The 22,428-nt window shown below is 33.7% G+C and overlaps 4 protein-coding genes and 1 non-coding gene across 11 annotated transcripts; 4 read left to right on the top strand and 1 right to left on the bottom strand.

Annotated features, from left to right (window-relative positions):
- Positions 1 to 63: 63 nt before the first annotated feature.
- On the top strand, positions 64 to 1,587 carry LOC139102633 (uncharacterized). Of its 2 annotated transcripts, none has more exons than XM_070656727.1 (5): positions 64 to 195; positions 266 to 379; positions 504 to 656; positions 746 to 938; positions 1,008 to 1,587. In XM_070656727.1, exons 2-5 carry the CDS (start codon positions 377 to 379, stop codon positions 1,409 to 1,411), a joined length of 753 nt encoding a protein of 250 aa, XP_070512828.1. In that variant the 5' UTR covers positions 64 to 195; positions 266 to 376; the 3' UTR covers positions 1,412 to 1,587. The 2 variants fall into 2 exon arrangements, with proteins under 2 accessions (XP_070512828.1, XP_070512910.1); XM_070656809.1 differs by having other exon boundaries at positions 67 to 195; positions 263 to 379.
- Positions 1,588 to 1,710: 123 nt separating this feature from the next.
- On the top strand, positions 1,711 to 1,784 carry Trnai-aau (transfer RNA isoleucine (anticodon AAU)). Its single transcript has one exon. It is a non-coding gene; the product is annotated as a tRNA-Ile (tRNA).
- A 263-nt stretch (positions 1,785 to 2,047) lies between these two features.
- On the top strand, positions 2,048 to 7,553 carry LOC139113756 (uncharacterized). Of its 6 annotated transcripts, none has more exons than XM_070675327.1 (5): positions 2,048 to 2,347; positions 2,433 to 4,111; positions 4,292 to 5,765; positions 7,226 to 7,271; positions 7,407 to 7,553. In XM_070675327.1, the coding sequence occupies exons 2-5, from the start codon at positions 2,678 to 2,680 to the stop codon at positions 7,480 to 7,482; spliced, it is 3,030 nt and encodes a 1,009-aa protein (XP_070531428.1). In that variant the 5' UTR covers positions 2,048 to 2,347; positions 2,433 to 2,677; the 3' UTR covers positions 7,483 to 7,553. The 6 variants fall into 6 exon arrangements, with proteins under 6 accessions (XP_070531428.1, XP_070531483.1, XP_070531288.1 ...); XM_070675382.1 differs by having other exon boundaries at positions 2,428 to 4,111; XM_070675187.1 differs by having other exon boundaries at positions 2,048 to 2,358.
- LOC139102327 (protein rolling stone) lies at positions 6,257 to 13,063 on the bottom strand. The gene is made up of 2 exons (XM_070656209.1): positions 12,924 to 13,063; positions 6,257 to 8,566 (listed from the first exon to the last, which is right to left on the bottom strand). Exons 1-2 carry the CDS (start codon positions 13,027 to 13,029, stop codon positions 7,698 to 7,700), a joined length of 975 nt encoding a protein of 324 aa, XP_070512310.1. The 5' UTR covers positions 13,030 to 13,063; the 3' UTR covers positions 6,257 to 7,697.
- A 21-nt stretch (positions 13,064 to 13,084) lies between these two features.
- Positions 13,085 to 22,315, top strand: Ca-ma2d (Ca[2+] channel Muscle-specific alpha2/delta subunit). Its single transcript, XM_070674939.1, has 16 exons — positions 13,085 to 13,222; positions 13,983 to 15,048; positions 15,686 to 15,815; positions 15,898 to 16,066; positions 16,219 to 16,300; positions 16,500 to 16,762; positions 17,086 to 17,528; positions 17,707 to 18,041; positions 18,120 to 18,383; positions 18,685 to 18,813; positions 19,487 to 19,839; positions 19,982 to 20,186; positions 20,280 to 20,871; positions 20,941 to 21,296; positions 21,378 to 21,674; positions 21,899 to 22,315. The coding sequence occupies exons 4-16, from the start codon at positions 15,987 to 15,989 to the stop codon at positions 22,187 to 22,189; spliced, it is 3,690 nt and encodes a 1,229-aa protein (XP_070531040.1). The 5' UTR covers positions 13,085 to 13,222; positions 13,983 to 15,048; positions 15,686 to 15,815; positions 15,898 to 15,986; the 3' UTR covers positions 22,190 to 22,315.
- The last annotated feature ends 113 nt before the right edge of the window (positions 22,316 to 22,428 follow it).

Below are 22,428 nucleotides of genomic sequence, written 5' to 3'. Positions count from 1 at the left end.
CTGCCTGCCTGTCTTGGTCTGCCTGCTGATCGCATCAGGTTAGGTTGACCTCGCCAGCAGCAGTAGCAGCACCAGCACTCTCCTCTGCTTCACGTCCTATATTTATTCTGTCACGCTTTTTATGCTTTAAACAGTCCAAACGATATGGAAATATATCTGAATAGAAGAAAGAAAAAACAAGGAGCATAGAAAATCGTAATTGAACGAGTGCAGCTTTTGTCTTTTCTTTGTTTTGCACATTTTATCAGTGGTTCTTTTCCAGCAGCCGGCTGAGCCTTGTGCTGATATACTTTTCTCTCTCTCTTCAATTTAAAACTTGAGAAGCATCTGTATTGCATATTGGATCATCATTGATTTTTGATAGCCTGGTGAAAAAATGGTGAATATAAATCTTGGATATTAATTAAAGTTTTTTTATGTAGAACAAATAATCAATATTAAAAAATAATTAAAAATATTTAAGAGTAGAGAATAATTGTGTATGTATGTGATCTCTGTTGCAGTCTGATATTAATTGCATCTGCTGTAAAAAATCCTGCAAAAATAATAATAAAAATGTATTTGATGAGAAATTGTTGATAAGCTTGCAAGAAAATGAAGAATCTAATAGTAACATAACACTGAAGAAGGCTATTGAATTAATTACTTGCTACACAGTAAGTATAATAATTCTTGTAAAGTATATTATATGTATGTTTATATGACATTTTAACACGTAAAATATTACTTTTTTTTTTTTTTTTAGATATCAGAAATAGGTAAACCCATTTTGTGTGAGACATGCTTCCATAAAGTGGAGTCTTATATAAAATTCCGTTCCCAGCTTATTAATTTGTTTGAAAAATTCGATGAAACTCAAACATTAGATCCCAAACCGTCAGGTTCTGAAAATGTGGATGTTACAAACATTTCATTATTCTCCAAAATATCCAATACAGGTTAGTTTATAATTAAAATATTAAACAGTAATATTGTACTATTTGTTACCAATAAAAATGAAATTTCAGGATCAAATATATTGGAGAATATAATGAGCATTAAGAAAAACAATGCTTCTTCTACTTTGAATTGTAGCAATCTGTCTAGCAGTGATACTGAAAATGACTCCTCATGTACTAATGTGCTAAATTTCCTTCATTGTGTTAATAATGGTTCTGATTATAGCAGTGATATTGAAGATAATTTAAATATCAATGCATCTCCCTCAAAGAATCAAAAAAGCGACATAGAATCTGATGTGAATGTGTGTTCTGGCGAAGACGATGAAATATTAGAGTTATCTGTTGAACCTAAGTATAATGAAACTATCAATGTCAGTTCTACAGAGTCAGAAGATGATTATGATTATGGGCCAACTTTTAAAAGAATCAAAGTTTCTGATAAAACTATATCTCTACCAATGTTATCTTAATATAAAATATATTTATGAAGATTATATGCATGTATAGTGAAATGAGGTACTTTAGAAATAATCGATGATGTAAAATATGTATGTAGGAGAAATTATTTATAATTTTATTTTAAATCATAAATGTAAATAAAATATTGCAAACTTGTGGCATATATCATAAATCTATTTTCTTGTCAGTTTTACTTGTCAGTTTTGTTTGTCAGTTTTACTTGTAATTCTTAAAATTTATCTCAAGTTCATCTTGTTATATTTATAAAACATATTCTATTAGTAAAGAATATTAACGCTTACCTTTAGTTGGCCCATTAGCTCAGTTGGTTAGAGCGTCGTGCTAATAACGCGAAGGTCGCGGGTTCGATCCCCTCATGGGCCAGATTTTTTTTTATAATTTTTTACTCGCGTATAAGAGGCACGATAGTGCGCTGTGCCTATACTTGGCGCGAGGCACTACCGTGCCTCTTGATACGGTTCTTTTTGTCAACAATTAATTACATTTACAGAAGAGACAACAAAAGAGAAAAAAATAATAAATACGAAATAAAATTAAATAAAAAATAAGGAAAAGAAATAACTTTGTTATCGGCCGTAGCCATCAAACACGTCACAGGTTAAATGCGAATAGTGTTAGATGGCAGCGGTAACCGCGTGTCGTTCGCGTCACTTCGCTCGTTCACGAGTATTGTGTTGTTTTGTCATTTCTATATTTTATTGTTATCTATAGAGAAAAAGAAGGAGAGATTAGTGTGTCGCGTACAATAACGCGTGAATATTTTTCTCACAGTCACGAATAAATTGCAGAGAAAGCTTTCCAGATTATCGTTATCACCGGACAGCTCTCCTTATCAGACATAACCGCTGTATCGATCCGATATCCTGTTTTCTAGACTGTCTGCTTGCTGCCCGCCCGTCCGCCCGCCCATCGCAGCAACGTACATGGTAAGAACATGGTAAGAGGTTATATTGACTTTGATTCGCACCGCGCGATTCTGAATAACTCGCGATTGTCCAATGTAAAGAACAGATTACAGAGGAACGAGTTGCACCTTGGACATTCTACCGTGGAGAGGATCAGTAAAAAAGATGAAGGGAGCCTTGGGACAGTTGTACTCGATGATAATTGCACATGCAACGGGCCGTCACCTCGGACTCCTGGAATGGAGAAGTTCCTTCTTGCCGTAAAAATAATATAATGCTCCATCGAATGTCGTTGTCGCTCCGTACCAACGTGGGCTTCCTCCGCAGTACCGGTCACGGAGCAGACCACCAATGTTTCGCAGAGGAGCCTCGACTGCCGCTATTGCCACTTGCACGTCAAGACAACGTAGTCGCGAAAGGATTAGTTCTGAGAGCGAGGAAGCGGAACACTCGCCCACGAATGCATATTTTGCCTCATCGAGGACAGGAGAGGTTAGTAAGAGAGATCGAAGAATCAGAAAAAATGAAACCTGGCAAACTGGAAAAGGCGTCGATGTCTTTGAAACGGTAGCCGATTTTGAGAAATGGCTTAAAATGCGTAGTACAGAACCGCCGGTACCATCGAGTATGGATTTAGATGCAGCCAAAATGGTGGAGGGTGTAGATCGGTATCTAGGTGAAGAGGTATTATCACACAGCTGTTTTCTGAGTAAAGATCCATATGGCTTGCCTATTGACATCGATCTGACGGATACAAAGAAGCTTAACCTGTCTTCAAGCTATGATCCGATACTACAAGATTTGACACATAACGAGAATCGGCTACTAGAACTACCATGTGAGAAAGTTGTTGACGAATTTATACTACCAGAGTTTCAATTGGACTGTCAATTAGATCCATTAACACTTACTCCAGATGACATGATGGTGGCCGGTGAGATTCTGCCGTCTGCAAGTAATCAACCAACGTTAAACGTAGAAAATCAAGATATTGAACGAAATATTCAAAAGACAGAAATTCCAGCACAGAGTTATGAAACGCCCTGTGAGAAATCCACTCAGGCAACTCTCAATCAACTACCGATAAACGTAGTCGTGAACGAGATGCAAAATATAAAACCGGAACAAGAGACTGTAGCAGAATCTTCAACAAGTTCCTTGGGGTTCTTTGTCGAGACTTTACCGACGATAGAGAATTCATTAAATACCATGACAAATTCCATGGACGTAGGCACGCGTGGTATGGTAATTAAACAACTGAAAAAGACGAAGCTTGAACCTCGTATTATCAAGAAACGTCGACAAATGACAGAGCAATTGGAGAAAAAATTGGATAAGCACATTAATGGCAAGAGTTTTGCCATTGATACAGATTCACAGGACAACATGATGGCTGTGGTTGCTATATCCACCGACAAGATTTCTAATTTAACACAAATTATTATTAATACTGGTAAAGAGAAGCAAATCTATCAGGGCAAGACTTCAGAATTGATTGAAGCAACAGGTAATTTTCCAAAACTGCCCAAAATTGATACTTCTGCAGCAGTTTGGAATGGCACAGTTGAGTATAATACTGATAATAATCCAAATAGTCAATATGAAATTGTTATATCCAATGCATTGGAAGAACTAGGTATCACCGACGATAGCTTGCAGCCTTTGTGTGCTACAGAACATGACAAAGTGTGGATGTGCCCACGAGACGGCTGTAACAGACAATTTGGCAGACTGTATACTCTAAAAGGTCATTTATTAGGCCATTATGGAATTAGACCCTTTAAGGTATATTCTAAAAAGTATTTTAATATTTTTTTTTTTTCCTTTAACCTTGTTCATTACAGAGATAATTTTGCAGCAATTAAAATTATTTAAAATTAATTTTGTGAAATTCTTGAAATTATTTAGTATTCAATCGTGTTTTTTTTTTATTTGCGATTATCTTAATTGGCTATATTTTTACAGTGCGACTTCGAGGGCTGCACTTGGGCTTTTTATTCGGAATTCAAGTTGAAAAGACATAAAGAGACACATTTGAAGCGTAAGGATTACGTATGCGAAGTGGAAGGCTGCAATCGTCGTTTCACCACTGTTTACAATTTGTGGAGCCACGCAAAACTGCACAGTCGTCCTAATCGAATTATTTGTCAAGTGCCAGATTGCGGAGAAAAATTTCAAACAAAGCGTGCATTGGAAATGCACATGAAATCACACGATCAACGCCATGCACCTTATGTGTGTCAGCACGAGGGTTGCGGCAAACGTTACTACAGTAGTAATGCATTAACGTCACATCAGCGATCACATAGTTACAAAGAAGTGGACATTAAATGCTCGTGGCCGAATTGTGGCAAAATTTTCGACAAACCATGTCGACTTAAAGCCCATATGCGTTCTCACACTGGCTACAAACCTTATCCCTGTACTTTTCAAGACTGTAAATGGGCTTTTTCATCATCTAGTAAGCTTAAACGTCACCAAAAAAAGCACACTAACGAGCGTAAATTTGTGTGCGATGTTCCAGATTGCGGTAAAGCGTTTATGCGTTCAGAACATCTAAAGGAACATCGATTGACACATACGGAAGGTCGTTTCTTTCAATGTTTTATGTGTGCTGCCCGATTTTCCGCCAAAAGCAGTTTGTATGTACATATTAAGAAGCACCAGCAAACCAAACCAAATTTGAAGGCAACCAGTAATATGTCTGAAGGGTCTTGCGATAATCAGAAACGTACGAAAACGAGAGAATCTCATTACTCACGAATGAAACCGATCAAATCAAAGCGATGGAACACAGAACTGATGAATGCTGCAGAGACGATCGCAAAAGAAAACGACGTTGAAAAACAAGATGCCAGTGGATGTTCCCAGGATGAGAATCAAATGGAGTGGCTATATCGTTGTCCGATAGATGTATGCGGCCATCTGATTAGCAGTGAGACAAATCTTCGCGAGCACATGTTAAAAGCACACAACATACATTGTGACGATTCGATGACTAAATCATCTTCAGATAATGACGACGTAGATTACGTCTTGTATACTGTACACAGCTCAGCCCCTAGTTCTCCTGCTGCCGTCGAAGAGCAAATGGTTATGGTGACTCCGTGCGATGCCGTCATCCTTGACACCTCATCAAAAAAGGACAGTTGTCTACCAGAATTAGAACCGTCACCATTGAATACTTCGCTGAAAAGTTCGGAAATACTTCGAAACGATGCACGAATTGACAAGGAAATTGTATCGTCGAAGGAGCAAGGTTCGGCAAGAACAGATCTAACATATTCTGATTGGTCTAAACTGAAAAAAAATAGTGCACTGACGAATTCGGTAATAACGGAAACATCGGACGTTGTTCTGGGCGCGAGTGGTGATTTGAGCGAAGGTCTGTTGCTCACAGAAGAATTGCCGTCGATGTACTATCAGGACGATGTTGCAGGTACGGAATATCAGGTGCTGTTATTAGACTCCAGTCCATTCGAGAGTACCAGTAATTTGCGCGGTCTCGAGTGATTTTCGCGATGAACGCAAGTGATTATCTTTACTATTATGGTCTCAAATAATTTTCGTGATAAAGTGTTCTCGACCAAGTGATCATAAAATTATTTTGGACATGATGTGATAATCGCAATTATTTTCAATATAACTTAAGAGTGGCATAATAGTTTTAACGATAACGATCGTTATTATATTAAACATAGCTTTCGTGGTAATTTTAACACACGATCTGTGATCCAGGAGCTGGCCTCAGCATAATATTCATTTGTACTACGCCCGTACTCGCTTTAAATCGTTATTTTATTAATAAATCGTTGATATTTTTCCATAAAAATTTTTATCTGTGCGTTTCATTGTTGTCGTTATTCGATGCACTTTAAAATCGTATATCATTTATAAGTAATACATTATTCTTTAAAACACACACGTGCATAAATATATAAAATCATTTATTCATTAATATACTTCAATATTATAATGTTATCACGTTATCATATCATGTTACAGGTTTATGCAATTTAATGGTTTTTTTTTAATAATAATGAATTACATCAAGAATTATTATAGCAAATTGTAATTTAAAAAATGTACAAAAAGGAATGTACAAAAAGCTATACGCGTACAATTCTCGATTATTTTATGCTGCGCATTTATTTGCTACGTATGCGCAAATCTAGTTTATCAATATCATAGTTTATCAGTAACCATTGGAAAAAAATATTTATCTGCTACGACCAATTGGCTGCACATACAATAATCATATAATATTGTATATAGACGCATCAATAAAATAGAAATTTATCTAAATAGGAACTCTTGAATTTTTGTGTTTTCTTTAAAACACATAACATTGAGCTCTAAACAAATTTTTCTTAAATCAAATTACGATTACATTAACCATTCCGAATTGTATGTGCAGCCTCACATATAAGCATATTGCTTTTACATACTTTTCGATTAGCATCGTCTTATTTAATAGTAACATCTCAAGCTTTCCAAATAATTTATGATAACGATGACGCTAATTAAATTTTATTAATCGTTATATATTATTAAATTTCCTAAATTTTGATATAAATATTAAAAATTTTTGATTCTATAATTAATATTAGCTATTAATATCAATGAAAATATGTATATCTTACATACGACATTCGTAATCTGAAATTAATTTAATAGTGTTCAAAGCAAAAGGTGATAATTTTTATTAAGATATATTCAAAATAAAAATATATTCAATGCTTTTCAATATTACAAAAACACAAGACAAGTAATTTCACGTAGCATTAAATAAGAAGTAAAATATACTGATTTTCCTTATTCAGTTTATATATATACTATATTGAAAAATTAAAATAATTATAAAATGTCTATTTTTTTTTTTTTCTATTTTGCATCTAGAAAAAAGAACTAATAATGGAATTAGAACACTCATCAATGATATCAGGTTTGTACATATTGTTATTATGCCATTTCTAATAAATATGAATACTTTTATAGGATCAACAAATTAGAAATAACTTTATATCGATATTTTAATCCTATTAACAATAATTATTGTTTTTTTTTTTTATTTTGTTAGATATATCGTCAAAGATGAAGCTCACGGAGTCGTTGCAAAATATCACCTACTTGTATCACTCATCAAACACTGTTAACATTCTATTAATACTTATCGTTTCTACAAGTGAGTTAGATGACCACAGAAAGCTCGCTCAACAAAAAAGAACTCTTCGCAAATGTAGCCACGTCAAAAAGGCATTGTTTATTTTTTTTTGCTCAATAATAAATTAGTCTAATGCCTTGAGATTTTGCTAAGAGAATATTAGATCGATAGAAACAATTCTTTTTATATAAAATTTTATCGATTAAACTAAACTTCTGCTTGTTTTTCTGGAAGCGGTTTATCATCCATTATATTTATCTGCGCAGGTTTATTGAATTTCTCGGCAGTCTTGCGATAGATGCGGTCTCTGATGTTCGCCAGCATGCAAACGACGCAATGTAACACCGTCACGAACGTGAAACCACCGATACAAACAAGTGATGTCCGCACCGGTTTTTTCCAGTCAAGAACTTTGTAGATATAGTGGACGCCGTGCTTGTCGAGACCGCCGGCGATGTAATAGATCACAGAGAAGATCACGTAGAATAGAACGATCGATAGGCACCACCAGAAATTTCGTAGGCGAAACGGTATGCTGGTAACAAATAAATCAATCAGCATCAGCACGCTGTTGCACACATGCATCATAATGTTGAGCGGATCCACTTGATGAAGCTCTGGATTGTACACGGCAAGCCAGTAACACACCGTTACACCAATGGCCATATTGGTAGTGACGACGTACAGAAACCAGTACACTCGCTCAGTAGATTCCAATTTGAGACCGCAAGGATCGAAACCTGGTATCTTCTGCAATCGCCATCGTTTCGAGACGAGAATACCACCAACAAGCGCCTGTATAAGGCCCAAAACCATGTCCCAGTTGGTTAAATAAATTGGCCATTTCTCCCATTGAAACAGCGGTTTGTAGCTGCCGAACTCGAATATTGAACACACGACAAAGGCGGCCCAAACGAGGAAGATGATCCAGCGATAGTACAGATACCAGATAGCCACGTACGACTGACATTTTGGTTCTGACAATACACGTGCTTGCGGAGGTTTTTGTCTCACTGCCTGTCTCCATCTTCGTCCAATCTCTTGGCACCAAAGTTTGCTCACCATTGCGCGATGACCTGGAGGAACAAAAGCTCAATAGTATTTCTCTTTTCTATATATATATACACATATTCGCTTTCTTACATAATAAGTACGTCCTTCTTTCAAATTAAATGTTATCTTTATGTTTCACATTCCATTCGAATATTTAAAACTAATTCTTCAAATTTTTTTTTTCGATGCACGTCGAAACACGTCTTTATCAATTAAAAATTTTATTTTATTGGCAGCTCGTGAACACACATCATTTTTAGTCATTCTTTTTCTCAATGTGTTGAAAAAAATATATGAAGAATTAGTAATTTTAAATATACAAGTTGAATTTGTAAAACCAAAATTACTTTTAAAAGACTCGAAGGACATACTTAGAATAATAAAATGTCGAAATATGCGTCTCAAAAAAAAAAAAAAAAATTATACGGAATATAGAGGGATAACTGACAATTGCGCGTTGTACGACGACGACTCGTAACAAATAACGAGGAGACAGTCGATTCAGCTTGAAAACGGTACATAGCAGGAACACGCAATCACGCTATTCTGAACACAAGCGTGATCCGACGATTAACGTCTTAATAAATCTAATTATTCCCCGAAAATGACTGCGTCTTGCTTCGCTGCGCTTGGATGAGCAAGCGTACGTATGTACGTAATTAATTTCTGCTCGTCGTAGTCAAACTTTGTAAAAAGAAAATTGCTGTAAAGTCAAGAAATTTTATTATTCGTAATTCATTTAGAATGCAAACTATTAACTTTGTTCAACATAGAAAATATGTTTAACGTACAATCACAATAGTAATATGGCTGTTGAATACTTCAGAGCTTTATTAATATTTGTGTTGCATCATAATTTTTTAATATAGAAACTGAATCAGTGACATAAAAATTATTTTGCTAAAATACCAATCAGTTTAACAATTCAGGCTGCTAAAAGTAGTATGTCTTAAAAAAATTCTCTTTTTTTTTTATTTTCTTTGTAAACTTTGAAGGCTTTTCAAGTTTAAAAACAATTACTCGCTGTCTTAAATGGATGTGTTTTAATAACCGGTTATTGAAAGATAAGTTATTCAAGAAGTGATAACATGCCGGGTAGCCGTAAAAGTTTTTCAATGAATATTTTACGCGCGACTTACATAACGAGCATTGTAAGAAGAACAACAGCAATCGTTTGAAGGAAGGTAATCCTGCAAACGAGAGCACCATCCTCGAGAGAGGTGGTCGGCGACGTGACAAATACGCGCGACCAAGGAACACCTAACCTAACTGGACACAACTTTTACCGAACGAACAGCTGGTTGATACGCATGACAACCGGCCGAGATAAAACGCGCGAGCTCGAGAGACGGGCGACGTTTTAAATATATTATTTTATATTCAAGGCTTGGCGTTAAAACGTCCATATTCGTACGCGAAATATTTATCCCTCTTTTCCGAATAATTTCAAAGGAAAAAAAAAAAAAAATAGAATTAAGAGTCAGATGTAAATGTTTTTGAAAAGACAATCAAAGGGTTTATTAGAAAAAAAATTATATATCCCGCGCTAAAAATCTAGTTCGAATTGAATATCGATCATTTCGTTGATTGGAGTAAAATAAGTACACCTTGTGGAAGTTACGATCGCGGGAGGTTGTCGCTGTGTATCAAGAGATGAGATTTGAATTTGTGACTTACTTCCTTACGGGCCGACAAAGGGGTTGCCTACGGCAGGAAGAACCGCTTCTTCGATCGACGCCGCCAAGGAAACTATGATTAGGAGCGGCACAGTGAGAATAAAGTTCGCGACGAAACGCCTCGAGCGGAGGCACGGTACTGGCGATAAGGAAAATAATCACGGTGCAGGTAAATGTTAGATGATGATTCGTTATCTGCAACTATCCGAGATTAATTTCGCGGAACGGCACTCGATTCTAATGGCGTCTCTCACGCACTGTCACGTTATTCAGGTATTCGGATCGTGTCGGAGTGCCTCTCTCCGGACGTCGCCTCGCCGTCGTCGTAGCGCAGATGGGAGGCCACTTTGAACTAATTAACCTCGTTGGTCCGCCGCGATGCTGAGGTTCACACGGCGTGACAGGAGAGATCGGCCGGCGCTCATACATAACGCGCGCCGGCGAACGGAAGGTCGTGCGGTCAATCAGCCAATACTAATTCACCGTTCATTTATTACAATCTTACTCTATTACAGCCTGTTACATTGGCACGAGCAAGTGACTGCGGTTTAAGCGAAACGTTATCCGCCGGAGTATCTACCTTTGGAGGGTAGAAGAAATTAAAAGAGTTGAAAATGGCTAGGTCACTCAAAGAAAAAGGCCGAGGTATTGTTCCCTGAGGTTTGACTTTTCATTTTCCGAAGATCGAAACTGTTCCAGAGACAGTTTTCTAATATCTCCATATCTTATCTTAATTTTAATCATTTTATCTATGAACAAGGAGGTAAAAGTGGAAAATGAATTGTCTTGGCATGTTTAATATTATGTTTAGATATTGCAAAATACTTGTAAATTGTTACATTCATTTTGTCGTAAAATTATAAAATAATGTATATTGAAATACAGATTCGCGGAAACTTTAATTATAGTTATTTAATGTTGATTGAGAGCTTTAGGCAATGTTTCACATGATTGTATGTAGTGGAAGATAAAGACATTTTAATTTACAATTTGTAATATGAATAATGCAACAATTTTTTTAGCAAATAATACATATGAGATTTTTATAATTAACTAATTTGCAATGCCACAATGTAATAATTCTAGAATTTTTCACTATTTAGGAGATATTTAAAGATGTGCAAATGATTAAAAAGTAATTCAGTTTTTCTAGTAAATCGATTGCTATCTAACTCTTTACTTTGAATTTGCTGGTATCGAAAAACCATACAAGATAAAAATATATTTACTTCGTGATAGTTTGAAAGGTATGATAATAAAACGGAAGGAAAATGCTAGGGTAGATCAAACGGGCAAGATAAATATCCGTCCAAATAGTTAAGTACTTGTCAGTTGATTGGCGCCAAATGCACATTATTTCTATATAAGAAGCAAGCCTCATAGATCTTCTTTATTTTTTTTATGAGCGAAGGTTGATATATTATCTAATTTAGTTATTTTTTAACAAAATTTTAGAAATTTATAAAAAAAAGAAAAGAATCTAAGGAAATCTCACATTGAAAAATTTCTTATACCTTCGAATTTTGCGACTGAGGTTGTTAGATATAAATTTTATATTTTTTAATAAAAATAATGTAGAATAACTCATAAATGTTTTTCTATTCACAGAATATGATTTGAAAAATTTCGGCACCCAACTTGTTCGAGTACCCAACGTAACCGGCGTCGATCATCAACTAAACTTTGAAACGAAGTTCCTATGTACATGACAGCAGCACATGAAAGATTGACATCAGAATAAACATTAATCGCGTTTTACGGGAACCAATGTAGCATAATGTGCGATTGCATAAGTCTAGGTAAGCGAAGTAAGTAAATGAAAAAAGAAAGACAAATTAGAAAGAAGGAAGAAAATAAAGCTGTTTTTTATCACAGTCGTACGATATATGTTCCAATAATAAAAGTGTTCATGCTATATGAATTGAGAGATCCATCTGTGCAAACTTATCGGTTCACCTGTCTACAAAGATAAGCGTCGATATTGTAGTAAATTATTACATGTATGAGATAACGTACCTTTCGTACGTTATATCTAAATGTCACATAAAAGATCTAAGCTATTTAACTACTAAACATTAGGCAATTACTTAAAATTAATTTATCAACAAAACATGTTACTAATATTAAGAATTACGCTTTTATGCCTCTGTTAGTCTTTTATAACAATATTAATTTGTTCTGTGACTATCTTAATTGTAGATACATTTCTAGATTTTATTAATTGATTATGGTGGACTAAAGTTTGACCAACTGTTTTGGTATAACACAGCACATTCATATATGTATTACACATAAAACTTGTTTCCTTTTCTTTGCATTTACATTTAACTAAACACAATGTATACCATTGACAATATTATTATCGGTTTCCTTCATCAACTGAGCATTTGTAACGTATCAAATACATTGCGATACTTCATAGATCGATACGTGAAATTAGTCAGAACATAATATACTGCAAAAAATTTTTTTTCTGGATTATTTTAATATTATAAATTTTTTCTAATTAACTATAATAATACATTGATGTAAATAAACTTAAAAAAAATTTTTGTTAGAATCCGAAATATTAAGTTTTGAAAATAATGTAATAATTGAATAATCTCATGAAATTGGAGCAATTTATATGAATTCAAAATTTTTACTGAGTACTTGTGTTATACCAAAGTTTAGAAACTTCAAGGAAAAGGTAGAAAACACGCACCGCATAACGTGCAAAGCTTTGATGACTTCTTCGGAACAGCTCGTTCGATGTAGTCGTTCTTTTCCAACATGTCGCGAATCTCAATTTCTTCACACTCAGGAGGCATTTTTTATTTGTCTCAGCAATCGACCTGCTGCTCGACGTACGCTTCACCTCGGACTACCCGACACCGGTCCCGCGTGCTCGCAATCAATATCAATCCCGGGGTGAACACCGGCATGAAGTTCCCTCCCTGAACCTTTGCAGACCTGTTCCCCACCGAGGAATCCCCACCTTGGTCAATGCGGACAGTCCAAACGGTACGAAACAAACTGATGTTTGAAATTATTCTGTCTATATTACTTTTTTGGCAATTATGTTCTTAAACATATTAAACTTATTGAAATGTGAAGTGGAGTTTTAATATGTCGCATAACTTGAATTATTTTTCAGTATAAACACGCTTACAAATAATATTTGCCAAATACTTTTACCATTGACGATCTGAACAAGTTATTATGACATTATGCAAACTTCTTTTTGATTACGTCTTGAAATAATGAAGTGATATCCTATTTAAATAAAATGTTTTTTCACGCACCTGCTACCGAGACTTGCATTTGCATTATGCTTTATTGCTTTTTGCTATTTCTAGCTTTCTTATATGCACGTGTGATTATTTTTGCTTATAGTTATAAAGAAAATTAATTCAATAAAAAATATAGAGTAATGTAATATTTTTTATAAGAATCTCTCAAATAAAGCAATTGTATTAGAAACATATTTGTAAAACTATAACAGTATATTTGAATAAAATATAAAAATAATAACTGAAACATTTTAATTATATACTACATGTATTATTATTTCTTAAATTAGAAATAATTTATTATACATATGTATAAGTAATACTTTTTTAAAATAATAACTAATTATATAATTATTGTTGACCTGAATAAAGTTCGTAAAATTTATACGTATAGTGCACTAATATACATATCGCAAAATTTATACATACAGTGCACTAATATACATATCACATTTTAAAGATACGTAATACCATTTATTGTTGCGTTACAGATACCGTAATAAGAAGCCAGATCTCTGATGTCGAGTGAACCCTTAGCATTAGTCTGGAAGCGCGTCATTAGCAGTTCACAGTTTTCCAGGATGGCAATTTCCCACTCACTGTCAGTATTGTCTTGTTTTTTACGTCTGAAAGTCTTCTTTTTCACTCGCTGCATTTTATTAGTATCGTTTAAATTCATATTTATTAATTATTCTTTGATTTTTGAACTCTGCTATTGTTTTACTGTTCTTCCTGTGAATTGTACAAGTATGAACTAACGATAGGAGCTAAATGCGATTGCTAATAACAGAAAAACATGTCATTCTTGATAAACGCGCATGCGTTATATCTGTTAGATATTACAGCTAGTAAGCATGTATGACATTGCCAAATTTGAAAAGAATTTTAATACTTCATTATATTAATTGTAACGATTATTTATTATGTTAAAGTACACTCTAAAAACGTACTTGAATATCTTCCTGTATTATTTTGTTCTTGTTATGCACCGAATATTAAACAAGGTTAAAATTTAAATAATATACACGAAGATACTTGAGTAATATTTCTAAGTGTAACCTCAATTTTCAAGACAATTTTGTTTAATTATTCTTAACTATTATTCTTATTTGACAACCAAATTAGTAGCTTTTAATTTTTACGTTGGGTCATATGAGATATGCATTGCTGTTTCTTTTTACATTTCGTCATATTGGCATTTTTCAATATCTTAAGACAATAAAAGAAGAACAAAATTTAAGTAATTAGTTTAACCTCTATCGTGAATATTTAATCGTGAATATTTCTTTCAGTGTTAAAAACATCTTTTAATCATAAACTTAAAAACGTCGACTTAAAAACAGAAAAACGTAATATTAATATCTTCTTAAATAGAAAAATCAGCTGTAAAGTCGGCGATTTTAAGGTTTAATTTAATTTTAATATTTAATTAATATGTCCAGGTAAAGACGGTCTTTATTCCTCTCACGGCTTATTGTCGTGTACCTATCTCGTCTCACTCTGTGGGCCATATATACCGCAGTGTCCATCCACCGACCTTCGACCGAGCAAATAAAGGTAAATTTTTTTTAGATATAATTATAATTAGTATATATATATATATATATATATTATAGTGTAACACGTATATTGCAACATATTATATTTTTTGTGACAAATTTTGTTTCTTTGTTTATTCGCAATTTTGAGGATCTTTTAGCTCTTCGATTACACACGTGTATAATGATTGCAAAATCGTAAAAACTGCATCACGCAATAATACAAGAACACGAACACTGGATAATTGCACAATTTGTTTCTACGTTCTTTTGATCAATTAAAAAAAAACTTATTTAGTTTTTCTTGTGCTTTCGTGAAGTAACTTATTATCCAATTTAATTTACATATAATAAGCAAATAACAAACGAAATATGAAAAGAAAACGTACTGACAAAAAATGAAGAAAAATACTACAATGTTTCGAATCGAGATTATGAATGTTATAAGTATCCACAACTTTTTTATTAACTTAATTAATTCATTGGAATTGTAAAAATAATTAAATTGTAAAGAGATATATAAGTAATTTTTGATATGCATGTTTTTAAAGGTATTTTATTATTTTTAGTTGATAAGCGTAAATTATTATAAATTTACTTTAAAATATTTTTGCGATCAATATTAATTACTAACAATTCTTTTAATTTCTTTCTAGATATTATTTTGACCGACCGGCATGATTTTATTAATATCCACGCTAGAAAGCAAGAAGGAATCTTTAGAGCTTCAAGACGGCGCTGCTCAAATGCCAAAAATAATCGGACTGTAGGTGAACTTCGCAGCCGGTTTGTTCCACAGTAGACACTACTACTCAAGTGCACTGCTAATCTGTTTTCGTGAGCTTATACGAATCTGTATTTGTTTTAGAAAGAGAGCTTAGAAATATAACGTAGGGGTACGAACCTAGTTGTTGCCGAGGCAAAAGAAAAAGAAAACGGACGCTGTGATTTTTGTTCATGCCGACGATTGCAGGTCAATGTTTCATCTTTTATTTCGTGTTGCTGTCCGTCTTGTGTCTGGCTAAAGACGCGCATATGTGAGTTCCGCATAGTAATACACTACAGAATGTGAAAGTCATGAACGTACTTTGAATAAATACATTATCATAAACGAATTAGAAAAAATATTCAAACAATTATATCGTATTTTAAAAAATATTTTAATTGATTCATAATTTCTTTTTTCAAGAGTGGCCAGATGGGCGGACAAGTTGGGTACCGAGTTATGGGAACTCGCAAACGAAATAGCTCAGCCCGAAGAATTTTTAGAAGTGAGTGCATATTAACTTAAAATGATAAACATCAAATACAGAAAATTCGAAGAATCTCTCAATTTCTTTTACAAGAAAAAAATTCTAACTATATTTTTAAATAATTTTACAATTATTTGTAATTTTTATAATATATATTTATCTAATGTTGCGCAGAAAAAAAAAGGATTAAACACGTAGTATTTAATGAATTTTTTAGAAATACAAAAGCATGAACGTGCGAGTTGAAAATAAGTCCGGAGAAGATTTGGTCAACATAATTAGTGAAAATGTAGGTAGGATGTTGCGCCGAAAGATGGACGCGGTCACCTGTATCCGACTAGCAGCTGAGGAGGCTGCAGAGAATTGGGACCCATCTTTCGCTGATGGCAATTTCTCCTATATTTCCAGCAAATGCAGCTCTGTCATCGGACATGATTCAGCAAAGAAAGAATCTTGTAAGAGGGATGGGAACGTGTACAGGTAAGCAATTTATTCTGCTTCTGTACGTTTCTTGTCTTCAAATTTCTTTTCACAAAAACTTGTTTTAGAACTGTTAAAATAACGGCAAAAACTTTAGCGAATTAAGAATAAGTAATGTAAATAAAAATTTTTTTACATTTGCACAATACTATATAGAAAGACTTAAAGTGAATCTTTAAAGTTATGTATTTATGTAATTTTAAATATGTATAAATTATTACTAATAAACATAACAAAATTATGTGCTATTGAAAATAAAGAATTAATAATTGAGAAATACAATGAAATAAATCAACAAAGAGAATGTTATAAACTGATTTTAGAGATATGGAACTGATCTCGGACTCGCACTTCTACAATATTCCAGTAAACACGAGTTATTCATCGGTTCATATACCAACTGACGTTTATGATCTCACGGAAGATGTAATTAGAGATATCTCAAAAACTGAACCACTAGATGATATGTTTCGTCAAAATTACGAATCTGATCCGGCATTGTCGTGGCAATATTTTGGTTCAGTCACCGGTGTTCTCCGACAATATCCTGCTATGCAATGGCGTATGAACGCCAAAAATGATGACGACGATGACGACGACAACGACGATGATGATAGCGATGAAGATGACGATAATTATGAAAATTCTGCTAATTTATACGATTGCAGGACACGTAGTTGGTTTATCGAAGCGGCCACATGTAGCAAGGATGTCATCATTCTAATGGATGTTAGCGGTAGCATGACTGGCATGAAAAAGACTATTGGTATGGAAAATCAATTTTATTAAGAAAATAGAATTAGAAATAAATAGTTTAATAAATTAATATATTTTTTATTAATGGTCTATTGCAACAATTTATTTTTTAATTAAAAAGTAATAATATGCAAGTTATTAAACAGTGTCGATTACTTTATTTTAATGAAATGATAATATTACGGCAGCAAAAAAAACAGTAAGCTCGATTCTACAAACTTTATCGAATAATGATTACGTCACGATAATAAAATATTCCGACGAGCCAACTGAAATGGTGCCGTGTTTTAAAGATATGCTGATTCAAGCTACTCCAGAAAATTTAGATACATTCAAGGAATTTATGAAAAAGATTGATACACAGGGCATCGCTAATCTTACAAAAGCTTTTAACAAAGCATTCAATCTGCTCGAAACATATCGAGAAAAGCGCGGTTGTGACGTTGATGCACCATGTAATCAGCTCATTATGTTTATCACTGATGATGTTACCGGAGGGAAACTTGAAGATAATCTGATGGAGGTTATAACATGATTATCTTTTAATTTCTAATTTTTGTTTTAATGTAAATCTTACTATGATCATGATATTCTGTTTTAGGTATTTAAAAAATGGAATATGAAAGAAAACAGTACTTATCTACCGGTGCGGATATTTACGTATCTTATAGGAAAGGAAGCAACAAAAATGGATGAATATCAGTGGATGGAAAAATCGTGTGTGAATAGTGGCGACTATAAATATGTGCATACGCAAAAGGAAGTGCGTGCGCAGGTACTCAAATATATCCCAGTTGTAGCACGTCCCTTGGTGCTTCAGAATATTCATCCTATCATGTGGACACATACTTACGCCGATATCACGGTAAAAATTTTAATTATGATACTATCTATCTATCAATAATAATTAAAAAATGTTCTATTATGTTAAATAATTATAACCTTCAATTATGTTTAAAGAAACTTTGTGAAAATTGAAGGTATTATTATGATTTATAGTAAAAAAGTATTTATAAATTAATTTTTTTAATCTGTAATTGCAGTTTGTTTATCATTATGGGTATATAATTATTCGTTTTTTAAACTTTTTTTTATAATATCTAAATGTCTCGTAAAAGAAAAGCATATGTAGAAGGAATAAAATAAATATACATAAATCCTATCAGAATCCGGCACTTGCCGCTTGGCTGTGGCTGGTGATGAAGCATAAGGAACAAAAGTCGCGACTACAAAAATATCTGAAGGGAAAACAGTTGGGCGTGCGAATAAACGAGGACTCAATCTACATACAGCAGGTTTAGATATAATCAAGAAAGTACCCCCGCTGCCTGTTCCTAAGCTTTCTAAGCGCTCTGTTTACAATTATATCGTATTATATGTAATGCAATTTTTTTTATTCAAATTTTTCGCCGAAGTATCAACTCGAAGAGCTGGACAAACACCTGCAAGTAATTAATCGCTAGGTATTGGGATATGATTAATCGATGCACCGAATAGTCCCCAACCGATTGTGTATTATTAGCAGGCTGAGAACTTGGTATCTTGAGCTAGGTTTAGTACCCTGTTGGCTGGGCTTTATCAGATTTACTTTTATTCAGTTATGTTTTATTTATTTCCCGTTGTTAGATTAGTGTTGCTGCTGTATACAATATTCGGAATCAAGCGCGCAATCAAAAACTTTAAATTAAAAAAGTACTATTTAATGATAAAATTTCTTATATTAGATTTTAAATTTAAAATTATTACATGCGTTTGTAATCAATTTTTGCAAGATTTTGATTGTACTCTTAATTCCGAGACACGCTCTGTATATCTCGGCATTGGAGTGACCGAGAGTGGATTTAGATAGCGTGCCCCTATGCTTTTGTTCCATCTTAGCGACTTGTTCGCTCCTTTTAATGAAAATTGTAAGAAGAATGATGTATTGATATTAAAATTATTTTTTAATTTTGTGATTGCTCTGTGCAGCTGCACAAGGATGAAAATATCGAGGAAGATCCGTCCACTCTAAATACCACCGCTTGGCAAGAGTATAGACTGTTAACTTCTGTGAGTACTCCTGTGTTCGATCGCAATATGACAAATTCAACGAATGACACATTACTCGGCGTGGCCGGCACAGATGTCCCGATCAGCGATATTCGCAAACTTACGTTGCCGTATAAACTCGGCGTGGACGGTTATGCTTTTATTGTGTCTAACAATGGCTACGTAATATTTCATCCAGATCTCCGCCCGGTTTACAAAGGCAAACTGAAGTTGAATTATAATAGCATTGACCTCACAGAAGTAGAGATACTAGACGATGGGCGCGGACCAAGGTAAAAAAATTCTAAATAATTGCAAAATACTGAATTACTTATTTAACAAACAAAAAAAAAAAAAAGAAACAGCATCTTATATTTTTGTATAAGATGTATTAAGTTTTTTCGCTTAAAATATTTACTAATTGAAAATGAACAGAGATCCTGGTCCAGAAATACTGGCGTTGAGATCAGCGTTAGTGAATCACGAGCGAGGTAGTATGATAGGGATTCCTGTGAAATTTCATTACGATAAACATCGTCGGGTCAATCTCGAGAAACGTGATTATTTTTATGCGCCTCTACCTGGCACACCATTCAGTCTTGCAGTTGCTATATCTAATTATGGAACTACGAGAATTAAGGTAAAAACACATAATTATAAATAAAAAAATTACAAATATAACATGATCAATATTAAATATGTTCGTAAATAATTGTATGCCAAATTTTTCAAGGTTGGTGACGAAATTCGCAAAAACCAGAACATGAATGTAAACGTGTCGGATTATTTTATGGGCGATAATTGGCGCATACATCCTAGTTGGATATATTGTCGTTATCATTACCTAGAGGGACATAAATTCACCAGTCTGGAAAACGAGTTACGCCATTTCTTAGCACTAATAAATCGACCTGGTTGGCGTTGGTCTGAACAATACGAGGCTTATCCGTCCATAGATGAAAATATCGATGAAGAACCTAATTGTGGCAGGCAAACACTCAAGCATGACGATTATTATTGCAATAAGGAACTTATGCAGTTACTTGTGTTCGATGCTAAAGCAACGAACGATAGCTTCCACCGTGACTACGTAGAGAATTTGTCCCCAAGAATTCGAGATTTAGCACATCGCTATGGAATTTTTGTTAAATTTATCGCGACACAAAGCGGTCTTACTAGATGGCATTATTTGAAAGGCAGTAAATTACCAAAATCGTTTGAAGGCCTTGCTTTTGGTGATCTTTATAAACGAGCAGTAAATGAGCCTTGGTATAAAGGCGCGATTTTTCAGAATGAGCTAAATCCTAATAGTATTTCTTTATCCGGTAAGATTTTTTTTTTTTTTTTTTCTTAGTTTAATGTATTACATTAAATTAAAATAATTTCTTTTATAGTTCCACGGGAAGCAGGCATGGATCCAATAGTAACAGTTTCGATGAGTTTATCGCCTAAGGATGGCGGCAAAAAAGCACCGGTGGCCGTAGTAGGTTTTCAAATGTTAATGGAAGATCTGTACAAGCATTTCATTACATTGACTTCAGAAACAACGAATCCAAAGATGAATTGTAGCCATAATTGGATCGATTGTTACTTGTTAGACCAGAATGGTTACGTAGTGATTTCGGAAGCGTATAACGACACTGGGCAATTTATGGGTACTCAAGAAGGTGCCGTTATGATGTCTATGGTCAATCAAGGTCTTTATAATCCGGTCGATATTTATGATTACCAAGCATGGTGTCAAGAAGTTGTAAGTAATATATGTTGAAAAGAAATTTAATAATTTCATTGATTAAAAAAAAATTTTTTATAAAGAGATAAACCGTTCCAGCAAATTAAAAACTCCGCCAATAGCTTAATGGAGCCGCTACAATATGCTGCAAGGTTGTTACTCTGGTTTTTGCTACGATTGATGTGGTTTGCAACCCAATTTGTAAATTTACCTGGCATTCACGGCAAAGTTCATAATGATGAGGATCTACCAGCTCCGCCATTACCACCGAAACGCTATCTTTATCACTATTCCTGTGATCAAAAGCGCACACTTTACATGTTGAATAGAACTGTTGCTGCTAAAGGTGTTACCACCCATCCCAAATACTGTTCGCGCCCTTTTTACGCTCAGGGAGTAAATATTTTTTCTTATATTTGAGATCAATTTTTTTCTGGCTATTTAAATATCTCATTGTATTTAAGTTTATATGATTAAATAATGATTAATTTTTTAAATCCAATTATTGCATTATGCACATTTAATGCCAGGCATGAATAATAAAAATTAATTAATCTTTTTATATGTATAATATAAAAATCTTATAAATTATAAAAAAATAATTGTGTAATAATTTGTAGGTGGGACACACTAATTTGGTGCTGGTCGTAGTGAACAGCCTGTTTCCAACATGCTATAAAAGATTGGAAGTAGGACCTGTTAGTATCTCACCTCTTGAATACACAAATGGTATAGATGATAAACCCTGTCATAAAATTCCACTAAATAATCTAAAGAAACGCAAGTTGAAGAACTGTTTTTCGGAATATATCCCAGATCACGAGAATCATACCTGTGGAGGATCTGCACTGATGATGTCCTTTTCTCTATTGTGTATGACTGTCGTTAAGATGCTATACATCTTTGTATGATGGCAAATTAATTTTCCTTAACAAACATGGTAATTGTATTGCTTTATAATAAAATAATAAACTATTAATAAAATGATAACAAGTAATGTTTCTCCCTAAATCGTAATTAAATATTTTTTAAACAGATTTGTGTCAATGTACATATATTTTTTTTAATATGTCTTAATGAAAATTAGTTGCGTATCTCTTAATTTACAACATTTAATATTTAAATTATAAAAATATTTTACAGCTGATTT

Source organism: Cardiocondyla obscurior, linkage group LG01 (genome assembly GCF_019399895.1).
Source record: "Cardiocondyla obscurior isolate alpha-2009 linkage group LG01, Cobs3.1, whole genome shotgun sequence".
NCBI classification, from domain to species: domain Eukaryota; kingdom Metazoa; phylum Arthropoda; class Insecta; order Hymenoptera; family Formicidae; genus Cardiocondyla; species Cardiocondyla obscurior.
The sequence above is the reverse complement of the archived record's forward strand: the minus strand, read 5'-3'. Positions and strand labels throughout refer to the sequence as shown.

Coding starts and splice junctions, on each gene's coding strand:
- LOC139102633 (XM_070656727.1), top strand. Junction 657..745: donor AATTAATTACTTGCTACACA/GTAAGTATAATA, acceptor TTTTTTTTTTAG/ATATCAGAAATAGGTAAACC. Junction 939..1,007: donor CTCCAAAATATCCAATACAG/GTTAGTTTATAA, acceptor ATGAAATTTCAG/GATCAAATATATTGGAGAAT.
- LOC139113756 (XM_070675327.1), top strand. CDS start 2,678: ATGTTTCGCAGAGGAGCCTCGACTGCCGCTATTGCCACTTGCACGTCA. Junction 4,112..4,291: donor ATGGAATTAGACCCTTTAAG/GTATATTCTAAA, acceptor ATATTTTTACAG/TGCGACTTCGAGGGCTGCAC. Junction 5,766..7,225: donor CTATCAGGACGATGTTGCAG/GTACGGAATATC, acceptor TTTTGCATCTAG/AAAAAAGAACTAATAATGGA.
- LOC139102327 (XM_070656209.1), bottom strand. CDS start 13,029: ATGCCTCCTGAGTGTGAAGAAATTGAGATTCGCGACATGTTGGAAAAG. Junction 8,567..12,923: donor AAAGCTTTGCACGTTATGCG/GTGCGTGTTTTC, acceptor TTGTTCCTCCAG/GTCATCGCGCAATGGTGAGC.
- Ca-ma2d (XM_070674939.1), top strand. CDS start 15,987: ATGCCGACGATTGCAGGTCAATGTTTCATCTTTTATTTCGTGTTGCTG. Junction 16,067..16,218: donor CTGGCTAAAGACGCGCATAT/GTGAGTTCCGCA, acceptor TCTTTTTTCAAG/AGTGGCCAGATGGGCGGACA. Junction 16,763..17,085: donor AGGGATGGGAACGTGTACAG/GTAAGCAATTTA, acceptor AACTGATTTTAG/AGATATGGAACTGATCTCGG.